This window comes from Leiobunum rupestre, chromosome 2 (genome assembly GCF_980474605.1).
Source record: "Leiobunum rupestre chromosome 2, qqLeiRupe1.1.hap1, whole genome shotgun sequence".
Taxonomy (NCBI): Eukaryota; Metazoa; Arthropoda; class Arachnida; order Opiliones; family Sclerosomatidae; genus Leiobunum; species Leiobunum rupestre.
In genome coordinates this window covers 92,640,962-92,665,629 of record NC_143385.1, presented here as the reverse complement: position 1 = coordinate 92,665,629, position 24,668 = coordinate 92,640,962, and the positions used below count along the sequence as shown (strand labels likewise).

Sequence of the window (24,668 nt, the reverse complement as noted above, 5' to 3'; positions counted from 1 at the left end):
TGTTCCGAGTTTTCACCAATTGCCACAAGCTGGGATTGAACCCGGCTCCTCTTGCGAAAGCGCTAACCACTCCACCAATCCCACTTTCACCAAAACGATTTGTTTCGGTGTTTTTAAATATTTTCAGAGGTATTTTTAATGTTCCTGTTTATTCTTTTTTGATAGGTTTCCAAAGGCCTTTTATAAATTCTTTTTTTCAAAATCCGAAACATGTAAACCAGTATTTTGGGCTTTAAAGTAATAAAGGATTCAAAATGTTTTACTTTAATTTCTTCCTTCAAACACTCCTGTTTTCTTCATTTTGTCCATGAAAGTTTTCAATGATTGAAATAAAAAACTAATTTCAAAAACAATTTGTATAGGCTCTTGGAGTTGATATGACAATGCAAAAAAATTGTTGGGCGTCCGTTCTTATACTAATAGCATTTTTTTTTAATTTAATATTAAATTGAATCTATTTGATAAGGGCTCATACTAACAGATTCATCTGCGGCGTTTCTAGCCCCTTATTTTTGTATAACCTTATTCGTCTAAAATTTGATATATGGGCTTTTCTTACGGTATAACTTATATATTGAGCTTACGTCAGTCGTGCGTGAAACCAAATCAACGTTAGTTCATACACAAATCTGATAAAATGATCTTGAAAAGGATGGAACTCGAATAGAGTAATTTTTCCCAGTTTTGAGTTTAAATAAGAAAGTAATATTTCGAGCAATAAACTTTTAGTACTTTTTTATTTATCAATTTAATGTGAAGGCTCAATTTGCAAATTAATATTTTTTATGATTTTTACTTATTGCTAGAATAGATACGGCATAGTTTAAAAAAAAATTCTAAAATATATTTAACATAGTTTGTTAGCTGGAAGACCAGTACCAAACGTAATTTTTGCGCCCTTTATTTGAAGTATTTGTCTTTTTTCAATTTACCAAAATTGGAAGACAACGGGAGTTAGCTAATCAGATAAGACGTAATTAATATAGATTTCAAAGTTTAATTTAGTGTGTTTGCTATAAGCTCAATACAGTTACAAAACTAGGCGAGGTAAAATCTCTTTGCCCTTACGTTTTGCCTAACGTCGAAATACTCGCTGTAAATTTATTTTCATATTAACTCATAAATAAATCAAATGGACACAAATATTTATTTCTTACAAGTGTCTTTTATTTATTTCTTAAATTCAGTTATCTATTCTTTCTAATGTCCCTTTGTTGCCGTTAAGAAGAACTCTATCTCCTAGAAATCACAAAATAAATTATATTATTATTTTTCTAAGACAACAATGATTTTTTATCTTACCAATACATTTTTAGGGATGCTTCGTAAATAATTATAATTTAAATTCGTAATTAAATCATGTTTAATCCTAATATTTATTTTTATAAAAATAGAAGAGAAAATTAATTTTTTTTACACACCGAATTAAGCTAAATAAAAAATGTATTTTAAATTGGCGTTCAAAGTAATCATGCTTAACATTATTTGGTCATTTACATCAGAAATTGTATTTAAATTAATTGATGTTAATAAACATATTTTAAAATGTTCTCATTTATCATAACTTAAAGATTATTTCAGATTATTCTTACCGGTTTTGAACTGAATTGTAGCTCCATGGACACCTACAACGCATGGGAGGCCGTATTCTCTAGCAACTACAGCTCCTAATTAAAAAAGATATTTTACAATTTTTAAATAAAGAAGGCAAAAGTTCTATGGTTCTCTAAAGCATCAATTATCATTTGATTATTAAAAATAAACAAATCATAAAGTAAAATATTTTTTTCGCAACAGTATGAAAAACGTATTCGGGACATTAACGTTGCTTGGATTAATTTTTGCGCAATAGTTTCTGTTAAACTATTCCAGCTCATTAAAAATACAATTTATAAAATATTGAAAAATGTATCACTATCATAAAAGGCTTACCGTGTGAGACTAAACCACCCAACTCCGTGGCAACACCTCCAAGCATTGGGAAGAAAGGACTCCAGCCGATGTCAGTACTGTAAGCGATCAGAATCTCACCTTTCTGAAAGTTATTGACAAATGAAAGTTAAAAGATGAAGTATTTAATAAATCTTATAAAGAAGTTTACAGTATAATATATATATATATATATATATATATATATATATATATATATATATATATATATATATATATATATATATATATATCTATCCTTTGTCTCCTCTCTTAAAGGGGTTTTAGTTTATTCCTTTTATCATTTTTTCTCTTTCCAACTATGCCTAACTAGTAATTATATATCTTATTATCAATAAACAGATTTATATTTTATATTGGTCTTTCATACATGGGTTAAGTATAAGCCAACAATTCAGGGCTTCACAATACATATTATGAAATACGGCATGCAACTAAAATGGGTGAACGTCGTAAGAGCAACCAAATGAGAGAGCTTCGAATGAGCGACCAAATGGGTGAGCGTCGTAAGAGCGACCAAATGAGAGAGCTTCGAATGAGCGACCAAATGGGTGAGCGTCGTAAGAGCGACCAAATGGGTGAGCGTCGTAAGAGCGACCAAATGAGAGAGCTTCGAATGAGTGACCAAAAGGGTGAGCGTCGTAAGAGCGACCAAATGAGAGAGCTTCGAATGAGCGACCAAAAGGGTGAGTGTCGTAAGAGCGACCAAATGAGAGAGCTTCGAATGAGCGACCAAATGGGTGAGCGTCGTAAGAGCGACCAAATGAGAGAGCTTCGAATAAGCGACCAAATGGGTAAGCGTCGTAAGAGCGACCAAATAAGAGAGCTTCGAATGAGCGACCAAAAGGGTGAGCGTCGTAAGAGCGACCAAATGAGAGAGCTTCGAATGAGCGACCAAAAGGGTGAGCGTCGTAAGAGCGACCAAATGAGAGAGCTTCGAATGAGCGACCAAAAGGGTGAGCGTCGTAAGAGCGACCAAATGAGAGAGCTTCGAATGAGCGACCAAAAGGGTGAGCGTCGTAAGAGCGACCAAATGAGAGAGCTTCGAATGAGCGACCAAAAGGGTGAGCGTCGTAAGAGCGACCAAATGAGAGAGCTTCGAATGAGCGACCAAATGGGTGAGCGTCGTAAGAGCGACCAAATGAGAGAGCTTCGAATGAGCGACCAAATGGGTGAGCGTCGTAAGAGCGACCAAATGAGAGAGCTTCGAATAAGCGACCAAATGGGTGAGCGTCGTAAGAGCGACCAAATAAGAGAGCTTCGAATGAGCGACCAAAAGGGTGAGCGTCGTAATAGCGACCAAATGAGAGAGCTTCGAATGAGCGACCAAATGGGTGAGCGTCGTAAGAGCGACCAAATGAGAGAGCTTCGAATGAGCGACCAAAAGGGTGAGCGTCGTAATAGCGACCAAATGAGAGAGCTTCGAATGAGCGACCAAATGGGTGAGCGTCGTAATAGCGACCAAATGAGAGAGCTTCGAATGAGCGACCAAAAGGGTGAGTGTCGTAAGAGCGACCAAATGAGAGAGCTTCGAATGAGCGACCAAAAGGGTGAGCGTCGTAAGAGCGACCAAATGAGAGAGCTTCGAATGAGCGACCAAATGGGTGAGCGTCGTAAGAGCGACCAAATGAGAGAGCTTCGAATGAGCGACCAAAAGGGTGAGCGTCGTAAGAGCGACGAAATGAGAGAGCTTCGAATGAGCGACCAAATGGGTGAGCGTCGTAAGAGCGACCAAATGAGAGAGCTTCGAATAAGCGACCAAATGGGTGAGCGTCGTAAGAGCGACCAAATGAGAGAGCTTCGAATGAGCGACCAAAAGGGTGAGCGTCGTAAGAGCGACCAAATAAGAGAGCTTCGAATGAGCGACCAAAAGGGTAAGCGTCTGAAGAGCGACCAAATGAGAGAGCTTCGAATGAGTGACCAAATGGGCGAGATTCGAATGAGCGACATAATGGGCGAGCTTATAGTGACCTACCAAATGGGCGAGCGTTGACAGAGTGTCACATTGCGCGAAAGTCAGCATAGCGGCAATATGGCAAAAATTACGACCCATGACCAAAAAGGTCAATCGTCCAACAAGTGACCTATCGCCAACATATAAAGAGACGAAATGGCCTAGAGTTACCAGATCCACCAATTGGTCCCGCGTTGAGACCAAACGGTCAAAACAATGAGAAAGGGGACGAATTTAAAAAAAAACGGAACAATTAGTACCCTATAAATTAGAAAAGTACATGCTATTTTAAAACTACTGCGAGATATTTTTGATACTTTTTGAACGAATATTTGATTATTCGTACCACAAGAATACGAGGTTTGGGTTAGATATTTCAACTAAGCAAAATATGAAAATTTTTGGTATTCACAGCGCGACCGGACATGGAACATAGACCAGCAGTGCAGGTATTGATAAAAATTATCTGCCAGAAATAACCCCTTTTTCAAGGAAAAAATAATAATAATGAATATTTAAGTAATGAAAATCCTCGCAAATGGGAAATCTGCGCAAACGGAAAACGCCGCAATTGACAAACTGCGCAAATGGGATCTGCGCAAATGGGATCTGCGCAAATGGGATCTGCGCAAATGGAAAAGTGCGTAAACGAAAACTGTGCAAATGGAAACTGCGCAGTTGGACCCAAACCATCTTTTTATTAACTAATCAAAAAGCAGGCTAAAAGTAATTCAGATTGTTTTCTCCTTCTTCTAACTTAAGTTGATAAGTTTACATAAAATTTGTTAATTGTTTTCTGTTTATATTTCCAAGAAAACACCAACCTGAATCGAAGACGCTTCTTCAACAGTCGTGGCAACTCTTGCAAACCCTTCAACCACTCCAGTGCTCACTGGTGTTCCTGAAATATGGAATATAGAATGGTAATTCATGAACACCACCGTGCATTAATTTTCACTTTGATAAATTAAAAAAAACTATCTGTGAAAATTACACTTAACAATATCAGGAAATCATGTGATGAATGTACTTATGTTAGAGGTCGGCGTTTGGATAACAATTAACCGTTTGTTTGGATAATATCCATAAACAAAAATTATCCAAAAAATAATCAGTTATTTTTGGCTTTTTCCCATATTAAATCGTTTTTGTCCATGGATAATATCCATGGATAAACGGTTAACCGCAATTTTTTTTATTAATTGAAATTTTACCAGTTAATTTATCTGCTCCGCCGATCTCTAACTTATAATTATGGAAACTTACTAGAATTGATATAAATTTATATAAACACTACATGGCGATATCGTTTTAAAATCGAATTTAAACTATATGTTCACTTTTTAATTTTTTTTAAATTTTTGATATTAAATATATAATCCACGTAGTTAATACCCAAGGAACCCCAAATCTCTACGTCAAATAGTGACAAGTTAAGACAATTACTGGTGGCCAGGTTACAATGCGAAAGAGGAAGTGGTAGCAAGTCGTTCCTGATACGTGAGCGAACAGCTCCATACACTAACTTTCTTTAACTAGCAGAGATATATCTTACAATATCAGCGCAGGGAAGATACGGAATTTCCACCAAGTGCCACAAGACTCTTCTTGCTGCGACGCGAGATGTGCTAACCTTTTTTCACCCCACATTTAATAGATAACGCGCTACATTTGCTAAAATTAGCAATAGTACCAGATATTTCAATAACAAAAAACCTTATAGAAATGACGTATTTAAATTGAGTTAAATATTGGTTATAACAAACCTTTCATTATCAGTGATCCTTCTTGGGTTTTTCTTTGGCCATAGTTAATCTAAATCCAGAAATGTGCGAATGTTATTTATATTTTAAGAACACAAAAACCACTGTACTGTGAAAAAACATGTAAGAGGCTGTTATTCATTTTCTATAATTTTTCACCATTTTCAGTTATTCTTATCTGACTCTCCCAGCCGCAACTCCCTAAAAACGCCCAATTAATATATATCCCTAATTTATTCATAGATATTTTGGGGAATTTACACCTCCTTGGATATTTCTAATAATAATAATAATAACTAAGGGTCATTGGATTTCTGACATTTCCAGCTTTAACGTTCCAATGGCATTAAGTTTTTATCCAAAAGCTTTGATAAAAAATAGTTTAAGATATACCAAAAATGTTTGGCCGGTTGAGGCGATAAAATGTCGGTTGATGGTGGTTGGTAGAGATCGCTCATTTTTACAATATATTATTTAGTATGTTTTTTTTGTAAAATTTAAATTTTGGACATCGGAATTGCTTTCCGATCATAAATTAAAATACAATTTCAAAAATAGATAAAACTATTGATCAAATTTCCCAAACTGCAAATGATCGAAAATAATAAAAATATTTTTTTCGTCAACACTTGCTACTTGTGAAAAGTATAATAAGGTGTAAGCTTTACTTTTTAATCATTTACTCATGTTTGTTATGACATCCTTAAAAATAATAACATGAGCTTCGGGTAAATCTTAGTTTAATGCACTAAACAACAAACCGAAATTTTAATTCAAGGTTTCTCACCGGAACTGGATATCCTCGGTTTATTTCAGGAAATTTCATTTTGTCCATGACTGGAAATAAAGCCCGTCTTCTTATAGCTCTGTAATTACGTGTAAAATTGAGTTTCGAAGGAAATTATTATAAATTTAATGTTATATAGTTATACAGGGTGTCTTGTTTTGCTCTAGCTTTTTATTTTTCGCAAAAACTACAAGTGTTAGAGTTACAAAATTTTATGTCTAGTATGGGAACGTTTAAAATCCACATTTTCAGAAACATTGGAATCTTTTACCGTGTTTTAAATACATTTTGTCAGAAAGGTGCTAGACAAAAATTTCAATGAGAAAATTGTAGATCACTGTCGATAATGTGCAAAGAAAAAAATTAAATTGAAAAAGGCGAATTTTTCACGAAGATAAGAGGTGATGAAAAAAACAAGTTGTCGATATGGGGCAATAGACAGATTTGTGGGCAAATTTAAAAAATTCTTAAAATAGATTTTTGAATGTGATTTATCCAAAAGTAAAAATTTAAGGCCTAACAACAAAATATCTTATATTGTTCCTCACATTTTTTTAGCCTAATCAATAACTATGTTACTTTATGCTTGATTTATTTTACGGAAATGCCAATCGTAACACCCAAAGAGTAAGTCAATGGTTAATTATTAGCTATCCTGACAGAAGACCAGACCAGAACACCGTTCTCGCTACCCTCCACCAAGCTCTGCACGAAAGAGATACGGAACGTCGATATGATTTCTGTAATTGGCTAAAGAGCATGGCTGATGAGAGCCAAAATTTCCTCAATCAACTTCTGGTGGTCGAGGAGTGTTCCTTGGCGAGAGATGGATCTTTCAACAGACATGTGAAGTGAAGACAATCCTCACTGGGGTTTCAAATACCACTATTAGCAACAATTTTGACTGAATGTTTGGGCGGGCTTGGTTGGAGATAGATATATCAGTCCATTTTGCCTTAACAATGGTCTTAATGGACCAAATTACTTGGCACTCTTGCAGACGCGTTACACGACTTTCCGCTGGAAACTTACAGATAAATATGATACCAACATGACGGTATACCACCCCATCAACATCGAAGTGTTTTGGAGCATATTAACAACGAGTTCCCACAGCGTTGGATTGGTCAAAACTGTCCCGTTCAAGGACCTCCGTGGTCTCCAGACCTAACGCCGATCGACTTTCACTTATCGGGGTTCATCAAAGAAAGAGTTCAGGAAACGCCCGTTGCGAGCATAGGACAACGAATTATTGCAGTCTTCGCACTTCTCACTCCTAATATGATCTGCGGCTCCGTTCGAGAGATACTCAATCTTTGCCGAAACATGCATCGTGACCAACGGAGAAATCATTGATCCTTATATATGTTAATGATCTGATAATATTGTACGAATATTTTTTATATTGGCGCACAAAACTAGCTATTGCCCCATATGGACGGACAATTTGTGTTTTTTCTTTGTACATTTTCGACAGTGCTCTACAACTCTCTCATTTGGATTTTTTGTCTAGCACTTTCCCGCGTAAAAAATAATTTTTCAAAAATAAAAATTTGGATTGTAAGCGTTTCCATAGTAGACATTTTTCCCTAAAAATTTCGTAACTCTAACCTTTTTAGTTTTATGATACAAATTACCAGTTAGAGCAAAAAAGACACCCTGTATATTATTTTTTAGAAATCAACAATATTAGGATCATAAACCAATCCAACCACCTTATCAATTTAATCGAGACAATCCAAACAAATTTAAATATAATTGCCGGGTATAACAATGAAGAAAGAATAAATTCGCAGTTCTATTTCTAAAAAAATAAGGCACTTTTACTTTTGGACCAATAAAGGAGATCTGGTTAGTATGAGCTCGTCCAGTTCCGTAACTGTCAGAAAGAAGACCAATTCACACTCTGGAAGCCTTCCTTCTTTAACCATCATTCCTCCTAGTTTGTTCAACGCCTTTCGCATTTTATCCATAGTTTTTATCAAAAGTGACTAAAAGAAAGTTAATTATGCATTCATATAATAATATTGTGTACAAAACAGTTATGATAAAGCTTTTCTTTTATCAAATTAAAAATAAAATTATATTTTTTAGTTACTAAATTTTACGGGATTAAATGTAGGTATCAATTCAAAAATACAAATTTTTAATACTGTAAATAACTTTATTTGTATTAAACCGTTTATTAGTAACTGACGGTAGAAAACGGAAATAATTAGTAAAATTTTCCAAATTTATAAATGTTTCACTTATTAATGTCGTTTTCAATTTAATTTTTGTAAATAATAGTTGGTAATTTATTTTTATTACTTTACCTATCATAGATTGAGCTTTACGAATTTACCTTAACCTTGTTCGTTATTTGTTATTTATATGTTTATATTTACCACTTTTGAAATTTAATACCTTATCGATAATTTCTACTACCTAACTTAAAAGTTAGTTAGTTAGTATAGTCAAATACCGCTTTGGGACACTTAAAATCAAAAACATACCTTTGAGCGTTCTCTCATTCCAACAGCTTTACGACATAATGGAATAGCAATACACGCTAATAACCTGTGGGGTACAGAAAGAAAACAAGTACTGCTTTGAAAACAAAATCGATAATTTTTAAGAGGCCGAAAGAAATTAAGTAGTCAGCTTTAGTTTTCACTTCTTATTTGAATATAGTCACATTGTTCAAGTTATCAATAATAATGGTCACACCATACTAAAAAAATACTGCAACAACGTTCTTTACAGCAGATAAATTACACTCTGCTTTGTACTTCTGGTCAAAGCCTGACGCTTTTTAAACCGTCATTGCATATTATAACGATGGTTACTGGAATTAGTATATTATCAAGCTCAGAATGGCGAGTAGCATAGTGGTAATTTTTTAGACTTAAATGTTATAATTGTCGTTAGGGACCTGAGTTACGAAGCTCAAAATTATAGAAATGTACGGTATTGACTTATATTTGGAAATTAAACTTCTTCTATAAAGTCCTTTGATTTAAATAAATTTTTAATGCAAAATTAACCTTTTAAAACGAAAGACAAATATTATATTAATTGATTTATTTGTAATAAGCCTCTGCTTCCGTTCTTAAAATGTGACGGACAAGGTAGTTGGCAGCCAACCAAGTTGTGTTAAATCATCGTAAACTGGTGCACACATTTATAATTCCGAAAAATTCATAATTTTTTGCCGTACAAATTTTAGGTAATGCTAATTAGGTGAAAAGAGACTTAAAACGATTTTAAAATTCACAATATATTTATTTAAAAATCCAACGTTTCGGAGGAACTGTTCCTCCTTCTTCAGGGATTTTTACAAGTCTGACAGTATAATGGTAAAACTTTGGGACGAAAAAATATTTATGCGCTTTATATATAAAGTGGCTACTGTTCTTTAGCCGCGAGCGTTTTTTCTCGAAGGCGAGTCGACCGTCGATGGGTTATATGAGCAACGGGCTCGATATCTTCGTTCGCGTGCGAGGCTACTATTGTCGGAATGGGGGATTCTGCGAGAGGAGGAATTGGTTGGTTGTGTTGGAGAGGGTGAGGACCATAAACACATTTAAAAAGTGGAGAAAACGTGGATAAGTTAAAGGGACCATCGTCACGGTTTAAACATTGCACAGACTTATTTTTTTAAATTTCGATGGATTCGCGTACATTAAAATGAGTTTTATGTAATTTTGGTTGAGCTAGTATGTCTATTGAGTCCCACCTAGCATTATGGCCAAAAACACTAAGGTGTTCGCTAAGGGGAGAATTATTGTACGGGTTGTTTATATTTTTGTGCTCTTTAAGCCTTTGATGAAATGGGCGACTACATTGCCCAATGTAATAATCACCACATTCACAGGAGATTTTATAAATGATGGCCTTGTCGAGGAGGGCAGTTGGTTCTTTGTTATTACGTAATAAAGCTGACAATTTGGGTGGTGGGAGATAAATAGGATCGAGACCTACTGATTTAAATAACTACTGATATTTTAAATAAATATATTGTGAATTTTAAAACCGTTTTAAGTCTCTTTTCATTTTGTTTTTCACAATGTGCTTCTCTTCACTTCTATGCTAATTAGGAATAAATTTCTTCGAATAATCATAATATTTTTCATGTTTTAAGTTTATAAATAGTTTGAAATTGGCGATGTAGTTTACTGCTCCGGTTATAAAGCTTAAATTTAAGAATAGCTTTATAAAATATTTCCTTTACTGTTAAATATATATATCCATTTGTAAAGGAAAAAAATATTTTTTATAGATGTTCTAAACTATTTGCTAAAATATAGTAAAATTTTACAATTATTTACGAGTTAAATTTGGTAAATGTTTGTGCTTTAATAGATCACAACTAATATCACCTTATATCCCCTTATATCAGACGTGAAATAGCAAATGTTTTGTCTGTACAACACAATCCGAGAAATCGAAAACTGCTAATAATATCTTGATACTCTAAATTATTGTATGTATCACTTAATTGAAAAAAAGCAATACCACTTTACCAATTAAACAAATACGGACAATTAGACGTTACAGCTAGTATTTAAAACAAGGTTTAATAGTTTAAACGACACTCTCATAAGTGGATTGTTGTGATTCTTACTTTTTCTTCCAGTCTAATGAAACAGATAAATTATTAATTGTTTCTTTTATAGAAATGGGACCCTTTTTAACAGATGATTTTGATAATGTGTTCACCATGTTCTGAATAATAAGTTAATTATAATTAGAAATATTTTTAATCATTATTGTTCATTATATAAAGTCGAAATAAATTAAGTTATTGGAAGGAAAAATAATACTTTAGGAAAAACGTTTGAAAAATAGACGCTTATTGACCAATTTATAAAATATTTTACCATACCTGAATTGTTTTAACCAAAGGCAAAGGATCGTCACCCCATGTTTTACTATATACATCAAACTATTCAAAACATAATTAGTTGTTAATATTCAATAATTGGCAATTGAATTGGTTTGTAGGTAAGGTATTGCTGTAGCGTTTATTACTTTAGAAATAAAATATTTACAACTCGTCAGCTATTGTCCGAATTGTTATCTACATTGCAACTCGTGATTTACCTCTTTGTAGCATCTATGACCGTGTAATTTTATGAAGTCTTTAAAAGCAACACCAGCTTTAGAACCAGTGGTGTTTAACCACTTGTAAGCGTCCTTTGAAAGAAATGTATATCGAAGTTAATCAATTATAATTAAAGTATAAAACATTATCAATTGTAAAATATTAGAAATTTTAATATCACTACGTTCGGTTCCACTACCTAAACAAAGTCATAAGAATCCTTCTGATGACGATCAAGATGTGGTCTTGAAAACGTTCGTAGTGATAAGTTTTAAAGTCGCATATTTTAAAATAACAGAGTAGATATTATCAAGTGTATTTTTATTTATACTTAATAACTTTGTAAATTGAGACGATCACCGAGCAACATAGTATTTCTTTTATCTGGCACGAGAACAAAGGCAATACCTCAGTGGCGTGTGCGTTATATTATATGCCCCACCAGACTCAGTTTTTGGAAACCAGTGAAATACCTGACTTATTTTATATTTTATTTAAAAGGGGCTTCCTCTTCGAACATCATCTCAATATATTAATTCTGCCTCAGTATAAATTGAAACATTATTGACAGCCACGGAAGGCTGTTTGCATTAGCTCGTTCCACATGTTTTTATGGCTTTAGTTCGCCTAAAAATATTTACAATTGAAAGACATACCTCCGTCTTCAAATCTTTGAATGACGACGCATTGGTGCATTTTGATATTGTTGTAGATAATGTCTATAAATATGGGAAATATAATTTATACTAAAGCATTCATTTTCAAATTACAATATACGATATCTACTGACTTCCAAAGCGTTAGGCACATCAACACTTTCGACTTCGTAACAGGAAGAGAGTACATAAGCGAAATCCTGGAAAACCTTTGGTCCCCAACCTAATATAATTAAAAATAACTGTTATTTGGCTCGCTTAATTAACAAGTAAAGTTTGCTGATATTTTAGTAATTATCGTAAAACCGTTTCGTTTATTAAGAATTAAACATATGCAATTAGATAGCATTAGGTCCTGATTTACATATTTCGTTAGTTTTAGTAAATGTTTCACTTAATTACTAATTGATGCTGCAAATTTTTTATTTTTCGCTACTATAGTTTAAAATGAAATTTGTGTGAAGTAAAATAAATTAACAACCTTCGTTTGCTTTCTGAAGAATTGACAAAAGAAATGTATTATAGAAAGATGATGACATGGAACAGTCCAAATGAACGTCCACAGCCTGTTTAAACAATTTATCAAATAATTTTTTAAAAAGGTTATAAGCGTATACAGGGTCTTTTTTTTTGCTCGGAAAAGTGTTTTTTTTCAAAAACTATTTATAGTACCGATTTCAAATTTGGAAGGTCAATTCTCTATACCGGGGGACATCAGTTTGTGAAATTTGAGCGTTTTCGGTAATGTTTTTCACCAATTTTGAAAAATTATTTTTCGACCACTAGGTGCGAGATAAAAAAATTTCTATTATAAAGTTGTAGGCCGTCATCGAAAACCCTTAAAAATTGTTCACTCGACGAAAAACAACTTATTTATCAGTGAAAATTCGAGCTTGAAAAATTTACAAGTTGGTGAAGCCAAATTACGATTGTTTGAAACGATAATTGAAAAGGGAACAAGTCTAATACAAACGTAGTAGAGTTTTCACACTTGAAAAAATGTACACGTTTGGTTTTTAAATGCAGATATTTTATTCACATAAATTTTTACAAAACATTTTCAATAATATCACCATTGGCTGCAACACAGGTTTGTGCGCGGACAATTAAGTTCTCAAACGCTTTCTCTACCATTTCTGGTGTGACGTCTCGGCAAGCACTGATTATTCGTCTAATGAGTTCCTCCCTAGTTTCAATAGGCGTGGCGTATACCTTTGCTTTAACGAATCCCCAGAGAAAATAATCCAGCGGTGTTAGGTCAGGTGACCTTGCTGGCCAATGCACTGGACCATTTCTCCCTATCCACCTTTCAGGAAACTCGTTGTTGAGGTGCTCAGTTACTTGCCGGGAAAAATGCGGAGGGGCGCCATCTTGCTGAAACCACAACTGACGTCTTTCAGCCAATGGAAGGTCGTCGATTGCGTCACTCAGTTCGTTCTGTAGAAAATGTAAATACCTTTGGCCGTTGAGGTTCGTCGGCAGGAAAAAGGGACCAATCAAACGGTTTCCAACAAGTCCAACCCAAACATTGACCCGTTCAAATTGAACCTGGTGATGATATTCAAAACCCCAATGTGGGTTGATGTCAGACCAAAGATGGCTGTTTTGATGATTAAAGGGCCCATCTCTAGAAAATGACGCTTCGTCGGAGAACAAAACATGGCGCAAAAATTGTCTATCTTCTTGGACAGCATTTAGTAACCAGTTGCTAAATTCATAACGTCTTTGATGGTCTCCGTCAATTAGTCCTTGGTGGAGCGTAGCTCTGTATGGGTGATAGCGATTCTTACGAAGAATTTTCCACACACGATTTGCAGAACAACCCAAATCAGCAGCGGCGTTAGCGCAACTGTGACGAGGATATGCCACAAAGTACGCGAGTACATTGTTCTCGAAGTCTAAATCCGGTTGACCCAATCCGCGAAACCTAGGTTGCAAGTTACCAAATTGATTGAAATCGTGAATTGCTCGTCTTACTGTATTTACAGATGGTGCTCCATTTGGATGTCTTTCTGCGAAGATTTCAGTCACTCTTCTAAGGTTTTGCGCTGCTTCTCCATAGTAAATGGCAACTATCTCGGTACGCTCAGCTACTGAACAACGAGGCATTGTTCGAAATATTATCAAACACTGATAATAATCTCCCAAAGTTTTCCTTTAAATACCCAATGCATGTTTAGGATTGACCTATAGCCTCGTGTTTTTTAAATCCGGTCGTTTTTTAACCAAAGTTTCAACTGGATTAGGTAATTCGGTTTCAATTATCGTTTCAAACAATCGTAATTTGGCTTCACCAACTTGTAAATTTTTCAAGCTCGAATTTTCACCGATAAATAAATTGTTTTTCGTCGAGTGAACAATTTTTAAGGGTTTTCGATGACGGCCTACAACTTTATAATAGAAATTTTTTATCTCGCACCTAGTGGTCGAAAAATAATTTTTCAAAATTGGTGAAAAACATTACCGAAAACGCTCAAATTTCTCAAACTGATGTCCCCCGGTATAGATAATTGACCTTCCAAATTTGAAATCGGTACTATAAATAGTTTTTGAAAAAAAAAACACTTTTCCGAGCAAAAAAAAAGACCCTGTATACAATTTACAAAATGTAAGCTTAACAATAAATTGCTATAGCGCGAAATCGTCATGCTGCTAAATTAACTTTCAAAATTTAGAAAAAATTTACGTTTTCTGAAAATTGTGAGTGAAGGTATACTAAATATTTCAGAAAAAATTTCGTTTCATCAAAAATTTAATTTTCTTATAATTTTTGGATATGTTTAGAAATAATAATTCAAATTATAATTGTTTTTATACCAACATTCCAAATAGATCATACCACAAAGACTAAAACCATAATTTTATAAAACGTCGCGAATTTCAACGTAAAAACCATTCCGAAATGATCTTAAACTAAATGATAGAGTTAACGAAATAAACCGTAACCGGAGTGCGCTTCATTCGAGTTGGAAGACGTACGTAACAAACGAGGCGTCGGGCGGATTTGATGCTTTTGGAGGAAGGAGCTTACTATTCAAGCATGATTGGGATATATCACTAACTTTGTCATTCTCCCTAAGTAAAATTAAAAACATTCTGAGTGGTAAATTATATAAACCTGGTATATTCCTTTGATATAAATAATAAGAATGTAAATATTTATTTTTACAATAGATTCGTTCCATATTATAACACTAACAAGGAGACATCCCGAGAAGTTTCTCCCCTTTTTTCAAACTAAGGGGTAAGTAGACCTTCATGTACATTGAAAGCTCCTCAAGGAAAAAGTTTCAATGGCCATTCGTTTAGCCATGGCAACTAAAAATGTTTTTCACAACTCAAATTTAAACTTTCTCTACGTTAAATATCATGCGAAAATCACGGTTTGTAATCCTTTACGATTTGACCGAAATTTATTCATTTTACTCATTTTTTTCGATTTTACCCAATTTTATCAATTTTACCCAATTGTTTTGCCAAAATTTTAATTTTTTAATATTTTGAAAATTTCAAAAAGGGGACACCCTTAAAAACCGTGATTATTTTATGCAATTTTAGTTGAAATTCGAGTTATGAAAAACATTTTTGGTTGCCATCAATGCCATGGCAAAACGAATGGCCATTGAATATTTTCCCTTTAGGAGCCTTCACTGTACACTCTGTTTAAAAAGTCTTCGACAGGTGAAATTTTTGCCTTTTTTTAATTCTGCTAGAAAACTATAAGAGATAGATCGATGTAACCAACTGCAACTATTATTTATTTTCCAATATCTTTCGTTATTTATCGGTTACGTCTGCCAAAAATTAATAGTTTAGGTGGCTACCGTCAAAACTCATTTTTGTCAACTTTATAAATATTGGTTCTACGGCACTGACTCGCGCGTTGTTGAATTCACAATGGTTGATTCATATTTAGAAAGTGGAATAATTATCCCTCTACAACCAACGGTTGAGAATTTATCGCGTTTATAAACTTTCGTCGAAACTAGGAAACACCTAAAATGCATCCAGCGATTATTAATAACGCAGCTTCGACAGCGATTCAACAACATTGAAATATAATTATTTAAAGGCCGGTTTAAAAAATCGAAATTTCTAGGACAACTTGGCTAGTGGTTTTAAGAATATCCTTTTTTATACGATAAAGCTTTTAAAAAGCTATATGCGTTATAAATTGTTTATAATAATTGTTAACACAATTTTAAACTAGCCTTTATTTAAATATATGTTGTTGGATCGCTGTCGAAGTTGCGTTATTAATAATCGCTTGATGCATTTTAGGTGTTTCCTAGTTTCGACGAAAGTTTGTAAACGCGATAACTTCTCAACCGTTGGTTGTAGAGGGATAATTTTTCTACTTTCTATATATGAATCAACCATTGTTAATTAAAAAACGCGCGAGTCAGTGCCGTAGAACCAATATTTAAAAAGTTGTCAAAAATGAGTTTTGACGGTACCCGCCTAAACTATTAATTTTTGGCAAATAACGAAAGATATTGGAAAATAAATAATAGTTGCCTTTGGTTTAATCAATCTATCTCTTATAGTTTTCTAGCAGAATTAAAAAGAAGGCAAAAATTTCACCTGTCGAAGACTTTTTAAACAGAGTGTACATGAAGGTCCACTAAGCCCCCAAGTTTGTAAAAAATCGGGGATAAACAACTCGGGATGTCTCCTTGTAAGTGCAACAGCAACTATAATTAAAAACCATGAAACAAACCGGAGATATTTCAAGAATTTGTTGCCAAATTTCCCTCAGCATTTCAGATGAGCAACGGCATGAATCCAGGTTCCATTCAAAATCCCAATATTCCTTTCTCGCATTCTGTAGCCTGCGGTTCGCAAAGATCATATCCTTCAAGAGAAATGGAATGCTTAGAACTAATCTTTGAAAAGTGGACGTCTAAATTTTAAAATTACTTTCCAAGAAGTGAAGAAAAGTTCCAAAAAGGTAAGAAATATCATAAAATATAAAAACACAAACATAAATCAATTAACCAAAGTTGACGAATAGGTTTGAATTGTTTTGAAACGGTGAGTACATTGCAAACTACTCATCTTTTTTTCTCTTTAAATATTTCCAAGGGCAAAATATTCTTTTTTCGTAAGCTAGCAACTTAAATTGTTTTGCCAAGCAGTTATTTTTATGATATTTCAAGCTTAAATTTTGAATAAATATTGCAGCTAGCGTTAAAGCTGATGCTTTTCATAACCTTCGGTTCACTGACTTCTTACCTGCCAGGATTACATATATCCTTTAGAACCCTGCAATTGGTAATTACTTACTGACAAAATGAAATAGCTGTGACGGAGCACAGAGTTTGGTGGGTAGAAGACATTCCTTTTAGTTGCCTTCTTCAACATGTCTTCGTCATCTAGCAGCCTTCCAAACAAGGAAATCATCTGACTATCTGTTAATAAGTTTGATTCTCCGTGATAAAATCTCAGCGGTCCCTGTACAATTAAATAGTTCTTAATACGTTTCTGGTGCATGTCTTCAAATGTATTCATAATTTGTAAAGCAATTGGCTTCACCAAAATATTCTAAAATTTAAGCAGTGCATATCTTTAACATTTTCAGTGCTCTAATGTGGGTTGTCGGGTTCACAATAAAATTTTTTCCCTGGCAATGTCTCTTCATACAATTTATTTTCAGTAATATATTTAAAAGTAAACATAAATGAATTTACCAAGCTGTAAAAAGCGAGGAGATGGACACTTTACAGGAATTTAAATCTCAAAGTTACTTCCTTTCTTTTCTTGGTTGCGAGATTTTAGAAATACATTTTATCATATTGAAAGTTCATTTTAGGCAGTGTTCAATGAAAGTTTTTGATCCGGGGTTACGGAGGGACGCGCCCCTGTTTCAAGAAAGCTGAAAAAAAATTACTGTAAAGTGTACGGGATATAAAAGTGAAGAAGAGTATCAATGATTTTGATAAACATTAACGAGTATTTGGACCTTTTTATACGTACAAGGATTTTTTCCCCTTAGTTTTAATTCCGAGCTCGATAACTAACAACTTTTATTTTATTTTATTCTGAAACGTTTCACGTCTTTCCAGTGTTAAAGTTTAATACTATTTCTACGTTGGTGGATGAGACACAAATTTCAAAAATCCATAGCTAAAGTAATAATATGCAATACAATAATGAAGTAGATTTTCACAGTGAGGTGTGGAAACGACACGTCTTCTTTTCCTTAGGTTCGCTTATTAATCATTATTTATTCCTTTGTTGCCACATTTAGATCACTATTCAAACTCGAAATTGATGTTCTCCAACTTTAGATCTCTCTATTCCAACTACTACTTAATACCAACTTAGGCTTTCAAGTTCTACCGCAATAAGATCAACTTTATACTAATTTCATATAGTTTTTCTCCCGTTCTGTGTGTACACCGTGGTGTAGTGTCAACTTCTATTATGCACGATATCTACAATTATAATTCCAATGTAGAATATCAAAGAGACCTGTTGTTATGTGATATAGTTTCTTGATAAGTAATTTACGCTTACAACAAGTTTTATTTTGACGGAAAAGATGAAATATTTAAATTATATATTGGTTCACAATTCCAATTTATAAGTTTAACTCATTGCGTTAAGTTCTAGAGTTTTATAATTTTTATGAACTTAAATTTAATTTAAATATTTAAGGTATTTATATTAAAGTTCTGAATAAACCATAAATATAATATATGTGGGTTGAAAACATTTGTACACGCATTTATTGCTTGTGTATAAATTGGAAACCTACAATGTCTTAAAATCCTTCATTTGGATGTTTGATATAGAATGCTTAGAACCATCCCCTCAGCCCGATTCAGCTGGGCAAAAACATCTACACCAACCTTAACTAGTTACCATGGCCACACCCGCGAGTTTCGGCTTAAATGAAACTAAAAGTTCTGGATTCACACGTAGCATAATTTCCCTACGAAAATCATCAATGAATTTGCTCGTACTTACGTTTAAAATTGTCATTAAAGTGTGATTTTGAATTATTGTCATACTTCTCAGAAAGTATGGATTTATTGGAAAGTTGTATTTACCCCTTGGACTCAATCGCCACTGCAAAATATAGAAGTCAATGATTTAAAACATGCAAAAAATATTTAAAAAATCTTTATGACATATAAAGTGAACAAGAGATAACTTTAATTTTTTATCAGTATTAATCATGATTTTCTCTAGTATGGTGGGTCAAGTTTATTACCGTAAAAAAAATTTGAAAAAGAGTATTGACAGTTATCGCTCCCAAGTGTGAAATGGCATCCGGCATGACTTCCCTATAAAACCATGAATTTTCAGTTGAATGAATATTTTACAAAATACAATGCAACACAAATTGCATTTTCTAAATGAAAATTTCCAAAAAGAAATATGCTTAAGTGATCGAAACCATTATCCTTCATCATTACTTAATAAGTAACATTCTACTACTTAATTAGAAGCATTTTAGTATAAATTTAGTACCATTCTAATAAAATTAAGTAGCATTCTAAGATTAATTTAGTAGCATTCTAATAATAATTTAGTAGCATATTCTATCATTAATATTAAGTTAGTAGCATTCTAATATTAAGTTAGTATCATTATATTATTAATTTAAGTAGCATTCTAATATTAATTTAAATATCATTTTAAGATTAATTTAGTAGCATTCTAAGATTAATTTAGTAGCATTCTAAGATTAATTTAGTAGCATTCTAAGATTAATTTAGTAGCATTCTAAGATTAATTTAGTAGCATTCTAAGATTAATTTAGTAGCATTCTAATATTAATTTAGTAGTATTATAATATTAATTTAGTAGCATTCTAATATTTATTAAGTGGTATTCTAATATTTATTTAGTAGCATTCTAATATTTATTTAGTAGCATTCTAATATTTATTTCGTAGCATTCTAATATTTATTTCGTAGCATTATATTATTTATTTAGTAGCATTCTAATATTCATTTAATAGCATTATACTACTTATGTAGCAGCATTCTAATATTAATTAAGTAGCATTATACTTGTTATTTATTAGCATGCTAGTAAGAGTTTAATAGCATTATACTACTTACTTGGCAGCATTCTAATAATAATTAAGTATCATTATACTTATTATTTAGTAACATTCTAATATATAATTTGTAGCATTATACTACTTATTTGGTTATATTCTAATTTATAATAAGTAACCTTCTTCTACTTTATTAGTAGCATTCTAATACTAATAAGTAACATTTTACTACTAAAACCAACATGTATGTATAAAAGAGTAATAAAAATCTTATCTTACCCAACATTAGCACTAGTGGTGTACTCTCCTTCCGATTGAAGTGGAGTGTCAATTTCATGAGATATTTCGAAATCGGATTCCTTCTCGAATGTAGTTATCGGTCGCGCCTGGAAATTTCATTAAAAATATAAAAATTCAGTGGCTTTTCTCACGCGAATTTATCTTTTCGTAACTTCAAATTTTTATTTGAATTAAATAAATTATTAAAATTACGATTTAGCAACTTCATCAGACCCCTGATGATGGTTTGATGTTCTACGGAAACTAGTCGGGCCGTGTTAATAATATTATAAAACTTGTGCACTAGAAAAATTCGTGGTTTATTTTTTTCGCTTAACTAGTTAAATCAAATTATCTCACATATTTACTGAAAAATTAATAGTTCAGAGATAAGGGAGTGCGTATGCCGATAAGGGGCACCTGCGGGCGGGGGAAACGGGCCCCTATAGGGGCCCCCTTTTGCGGCAATATTCGGCGGGGTCAAAAGGTTAGCTGATTTACGAGGTCAATAGGTTATCTGCCCCTATGGACACGATGCAAACAGCCGTTAAATAGGTGTGAAACGGACCCCCTATAGGGGCCTCATTTTGCGTACATTTTCGGCGGGGTCAAAAGGTTAGGTCAATAGGTTAGATGATTTACGATAGGTTATCTGCCCCTATTCCGCAGGTGGTGTGGACTGACACGATGTTATGCAAACAGCCGGCCAGTCATAGTTAATAGCTGGAGGCACCCCATTTTAGGTCAAAAGGTTAGCTGATTTACGATGTTATAGCCCATAAAACCCAGGTGCTAACCCATTTTAGGTCAATAGGTTATCTATGGCGGTGAAACGATGTTATGCAAACAGCCTACCCGTCATAGTGAATGTCGAGTTGGTTGGTTTTCGCCGACAAACACTTTCGGCCCCCTAAGGGTAGCGTAAAATAGCGGGCGGTCATCGGTAAAAGTGTTTTGGAAAAAAAGAGAAGAGTGTATACAAATTATAGGGTTTTATTAAGATATTTTTCGAGTACAGGCTGTATAATACGATTTACATTGAAAATACGTCTTTGGAAATGTATTTTATTTATATCATGGTAATTACGTCGATCTTCGTAGGGTATATACCAAAGTTCACTCAAAGGGTTGAAACGAACCATCTGAAATTAGCGTTTTTACGAGCATTTTCATTAAATGTTCTACCTCGAGGCGTTTGATGGTAAGAGTTACGTTGTCGCCGGGTCCCTCGGGGGTGGTTGTAGGTCCGCCGGAGATGTATTTTTCGGATGGCGGGATATCTTGGCCCTCCAAAGCGGCGGGTGACGGACAGTTGGGATAAAATTTGTCGTGTTCCGTTTGGGGTACGTCGCCGGTTTCCCAACTGCCTAACTGTCCGTGGCAGAGGTAGCATTCGACTATGCCGTCCGAGTCTACGGCGAAAAGTCCGGCGTGGGCCAAGTCTTCCTTGTTCACGTGTACGTTGTCCCATTGCTTGAACGTTTCTAGCCGACCGGTTACGGTGGTGAGATCCTCGTGACTAGCCATCCCGATTCTCTTTGAGCTACGGAATAATATTTCTGGGTCTAAACCCCAAAATGACGTAATCTATAAAAATGACGTAATCTATAAAAATGACTCACTAAAGATGACGTAATCTACACCATGAAACGTAAAGATTACGTAGATGCGTTGTGGTTTTCATAAGCCAGCCGCTATGGGAAAGAGGAAGATGTCTCCGCTTAGGCTACCAAAGAAATAATAATAATAATAATAATAATAATAATAATCAGCTAGGCTAATACCCAAGGCACCACCTTAGGCCTAAGTCATCAAGCGACTTTTGAAGCCTTTAATTCAGGTGGCCGGGTTACAATGCGTAGGAGGGTGGTGGCAAGCCCTGCATGCCACGCGATCGAGCCAACAGCTCCCTACACTAACTATTACCGTTAACCTCAACAAGTTTTTATGGAAGGGGAAACCGAAGAACTCGGGGGAAAACCCCTTAAACCAGTGGGGAGAGAACTTGCAAACTCAACGCAGAAGGAGTTGTTCCGAGTTTTCACCCAGTGCCACAAGCTGGGATCGAACCCGGCTCCTCTTGCTGCGAGGCGAAAGTGCTAACCACTCCGCCACCCCACGGGATATGCTCGGAAATATACCGGTCCGTGAGAGGTTTCAAACAACATTTAATGACACATTTATCGTGTAATACAATGAAAGAAGATTCGGATATGGCGTGTGATTGTGATGAGAGTGAATCGCTCCATTACACGGAGGCCGAGGAAATGTCAGATGATAAAATTATCGATTATCTTAACGAACTTATTGGGACATGTAAAAAGCGCGGTGCCCCAATGGAATCAACCGAACCAACTACATCTAACCTGCCAGCCGAATTAAAAATGCCGACTGAAAAGGAAATGGCTGCTCTGATTTATTTTCAAGAATATTGTAAAACTAATCAAATTCATAATATTAAAACCGCTGTAAAGAAAATGTGAATAAACGTTTTTATATTGAATACATTGTTATTTTTAAAGGTGACCGTATAAAATAATTTTTACATTGATAAATTGACACTTAATATTTTTCTACCGTGGGCGAATGAATGGACACAATGAACTATTAATTACGTAATCTAAAAAAAATGACGCGAGCAATGAGAAATAACGAGTCTGATTTATAAGATAATAAAAAATATTTATTTTATAAGATGATATATTACAAAAATTATTTTTCTTTTACGAGTCAAAAAAATATTATAGTGTGATACAAAAAAAAATTAAAATGGACATCGTAATTGACTGTCTATTTCAGCGCGGTTCTGGGTAATCCATTCGGCGAAAAGTAGACTTCGTTCCAAAGAACACGGTTGTCGGGTGTTTAGAGTTTGATGTCGGAATAGACATTTTACTGGCGGGGGCGTATCAAAAGTCGCAGCTCGGGGACAGTCAAAAGTTTCCAAATCGTATATGGCGGTCTCAGTATAATCGGCTAAAAATTTACACTTTACGTCTCCTTTTGTAAAAATCATATCCGCACTCGATACCGCTGATATAAGGCAGGCGGGTAGTTTATAATAGGGGAGATACCCCGCGGTCCAGCAAATACCGTGAAGGTTCCTAGACACCCAGCCGTTTTGTCTTTTAATGGCGTTCGGAAGTTGTTGTACTGGATAGGGTTGTTCGAAAGTCCAAGCTTGAACGGCGGGAGGGGGGGGTCGATACTGTTGATATAGCTAGTTCCTTCACGACAATGTCGGGGGGCTCTCCGCCGGAGCGCGAGGCGGATTTTCCTAGTAGAAAGTCAAATTCGACAACGGCCATTCTCGCCATGCCACCGACACGATACTGAGGGTTTAGTTAGGAATAAAAACGGGGTATAGTCGCGCGACGGGAATTTATACTCCGTTTATGATGACGTAACAGGTTGTTAAATTTTCTAGTGGCCATTATATCATTGTTGACGTCTCTTCGTGAAAAACCCTTAAAGAAGCTTTGGTGACTTCTACGTTTTGATCGGTGACGTATATAAATCACGCAATAATGTCCGCAAATGACGCTCGTTGTCGATTGAAGTCGCCGCTTGGTGGGCGTGATTTTTCTCGAATTTTGTTTTAAAAAAAGTTTAATGGCTGGCAAAATGGGCCGTAGCGCCAAAGAGTCAAAATACCAAGCCCGTTTTAATTTATCAAGGTAAATCGCGACCCAATGGCTGCCGGGTTCATCGTGGGGGTCCAGATTTACAACCAGTGACGCTGGAAAACTATTAATCTTATCGGGTAGACAATCCGAAGCGAATACGCCCATAAAATTGCGCGTACGTCTCAAAATGTTTAAAATCTCGGATCCGCGCATAATTACACGTTTTCAATAGAAACGTTACGATCTTTGTCTACGCTAAAGCTGGCTTGAAATTCGGCGAAAACTACGCAGCTTAACGTTTGCGGGACTGGTTTAGCGAACGAAAGCTCCAAACGCATCTGTCCCTGTCTGGAGGGGTTCCAATAATGACTCTCACCCGCGCTATGGTCGTTTGAAATGTCGAAGACGTAAAAAGCGTAGCCCCCGGCATAATCTCCCCGGGAAATATCGATCCCGGTGTTTCTATAATGAATTCCGCTACCCGTGAATAAAGTATGATAGGCTTGAATATATTGTCCCGCGTCGTAGTTTGGCGTAATAGGTTTCGAATCCA

General features: G+C 34.7%; 2 protein-coding genes across 3 annotated transcripts in view; both read right to left on the bottom strand.

Moving 5' to 3' along the window:
* Positions 1–1,145: 1,145 nt before the first annotated feature.
* Positions 1,146–24,668, bottom strand: part of LOC149960354 (uncharacterized) — a 65,811-nt gene continuing 42,288 nt past the window's right edge. Inside the window, exons 22-40 of one of the 2 annotated variants that reach the window (XM_090166667.1) lie at positions 20,490–20,596; positions 19,416–19,488; positions 19,169–19,270; positions 17,483–17,650; positions 16,917–17,051; positions 12,678–12,762; positions 12,331–12,419; positions 12,197–12,259; positions 11,540–11,632; positions 11,322–11,381; positions 11,061–11,161; positions 8,950–9,013; positions 8,282–8,445; positions 6,455–6,533; positions 5,671–5,719; positions 4,729–4,805; positions 1,933–2,035; positions 1,593–1,667; positions 1,146–1,239 (exon numbers count right to left, since the gene is read on the bottom strand). In XM_090166667.1, the coding sequence (XP_090022793.1) occupies positions 1,184–1,239; positions 1,593–1,667; positions 1,933–2,035; positions 4,729–4,805; positions 5,671–5,719; positions 6,455–6,533; positions 8,282–8,445; positions 8,950–9,013; positions 11,061–11,161; positions 11,322–11,381; positions 11,540–11,632; positions 12,197–12,259; positions 12,331–12,419; positions 12,678–12,762; positions 16,917–17,051; positions 17,483–17,650; positions 19,169–19,270; positions 19,416–19,488; positions 20,490–20,596 (1,743 nt within the window). In that variant the 3' untranslated portion in view covers positions 1,146–1,183. Of the gene's footprint in view, positions 1,240–1,592; positions 1,668–1,932; positions 2,036–4,728; positions 4,806–5,670; positions 5,720–6,454; positions 6,534–8,281; positions 8,446–8,949; positions 9,014–11,060; positions 11,162–11,321; positions 11,382–11,539; positions 11,633–12,196; positions 12,260–12,330; positions 12,420–12,677; positions 12,763–16,916; positions 17,052–17,482; positions 17,651–19,168; positions 19,271–19,415; positions 19,489–20,489; positions 20,597–24,668 lie in introns of those variants that run through there. The other variant, XM_090166668.1, reaches the window with a different exon arrangement.
* LOC149960356 (baculoviral IAP repeat-containing protein 3-like) lies at positions 21,473–22,123 on the bottom strand. The gene is made up of 2 exons (XM_090165274.1): positions 21,702–22,123; positions 21,473–21,631 (listed from the first exon to the last, which is right to left on the bottom strand). The coding sequence occupies exons 1-2, from the start codon at positions 22,014–22,016 to the stop codon at positions 21,473–21,475; spliced, it is 474 nt and encodes a 157-aa protein (XP_090021400.1). The 5' UTR covers positions 22,017–22,123.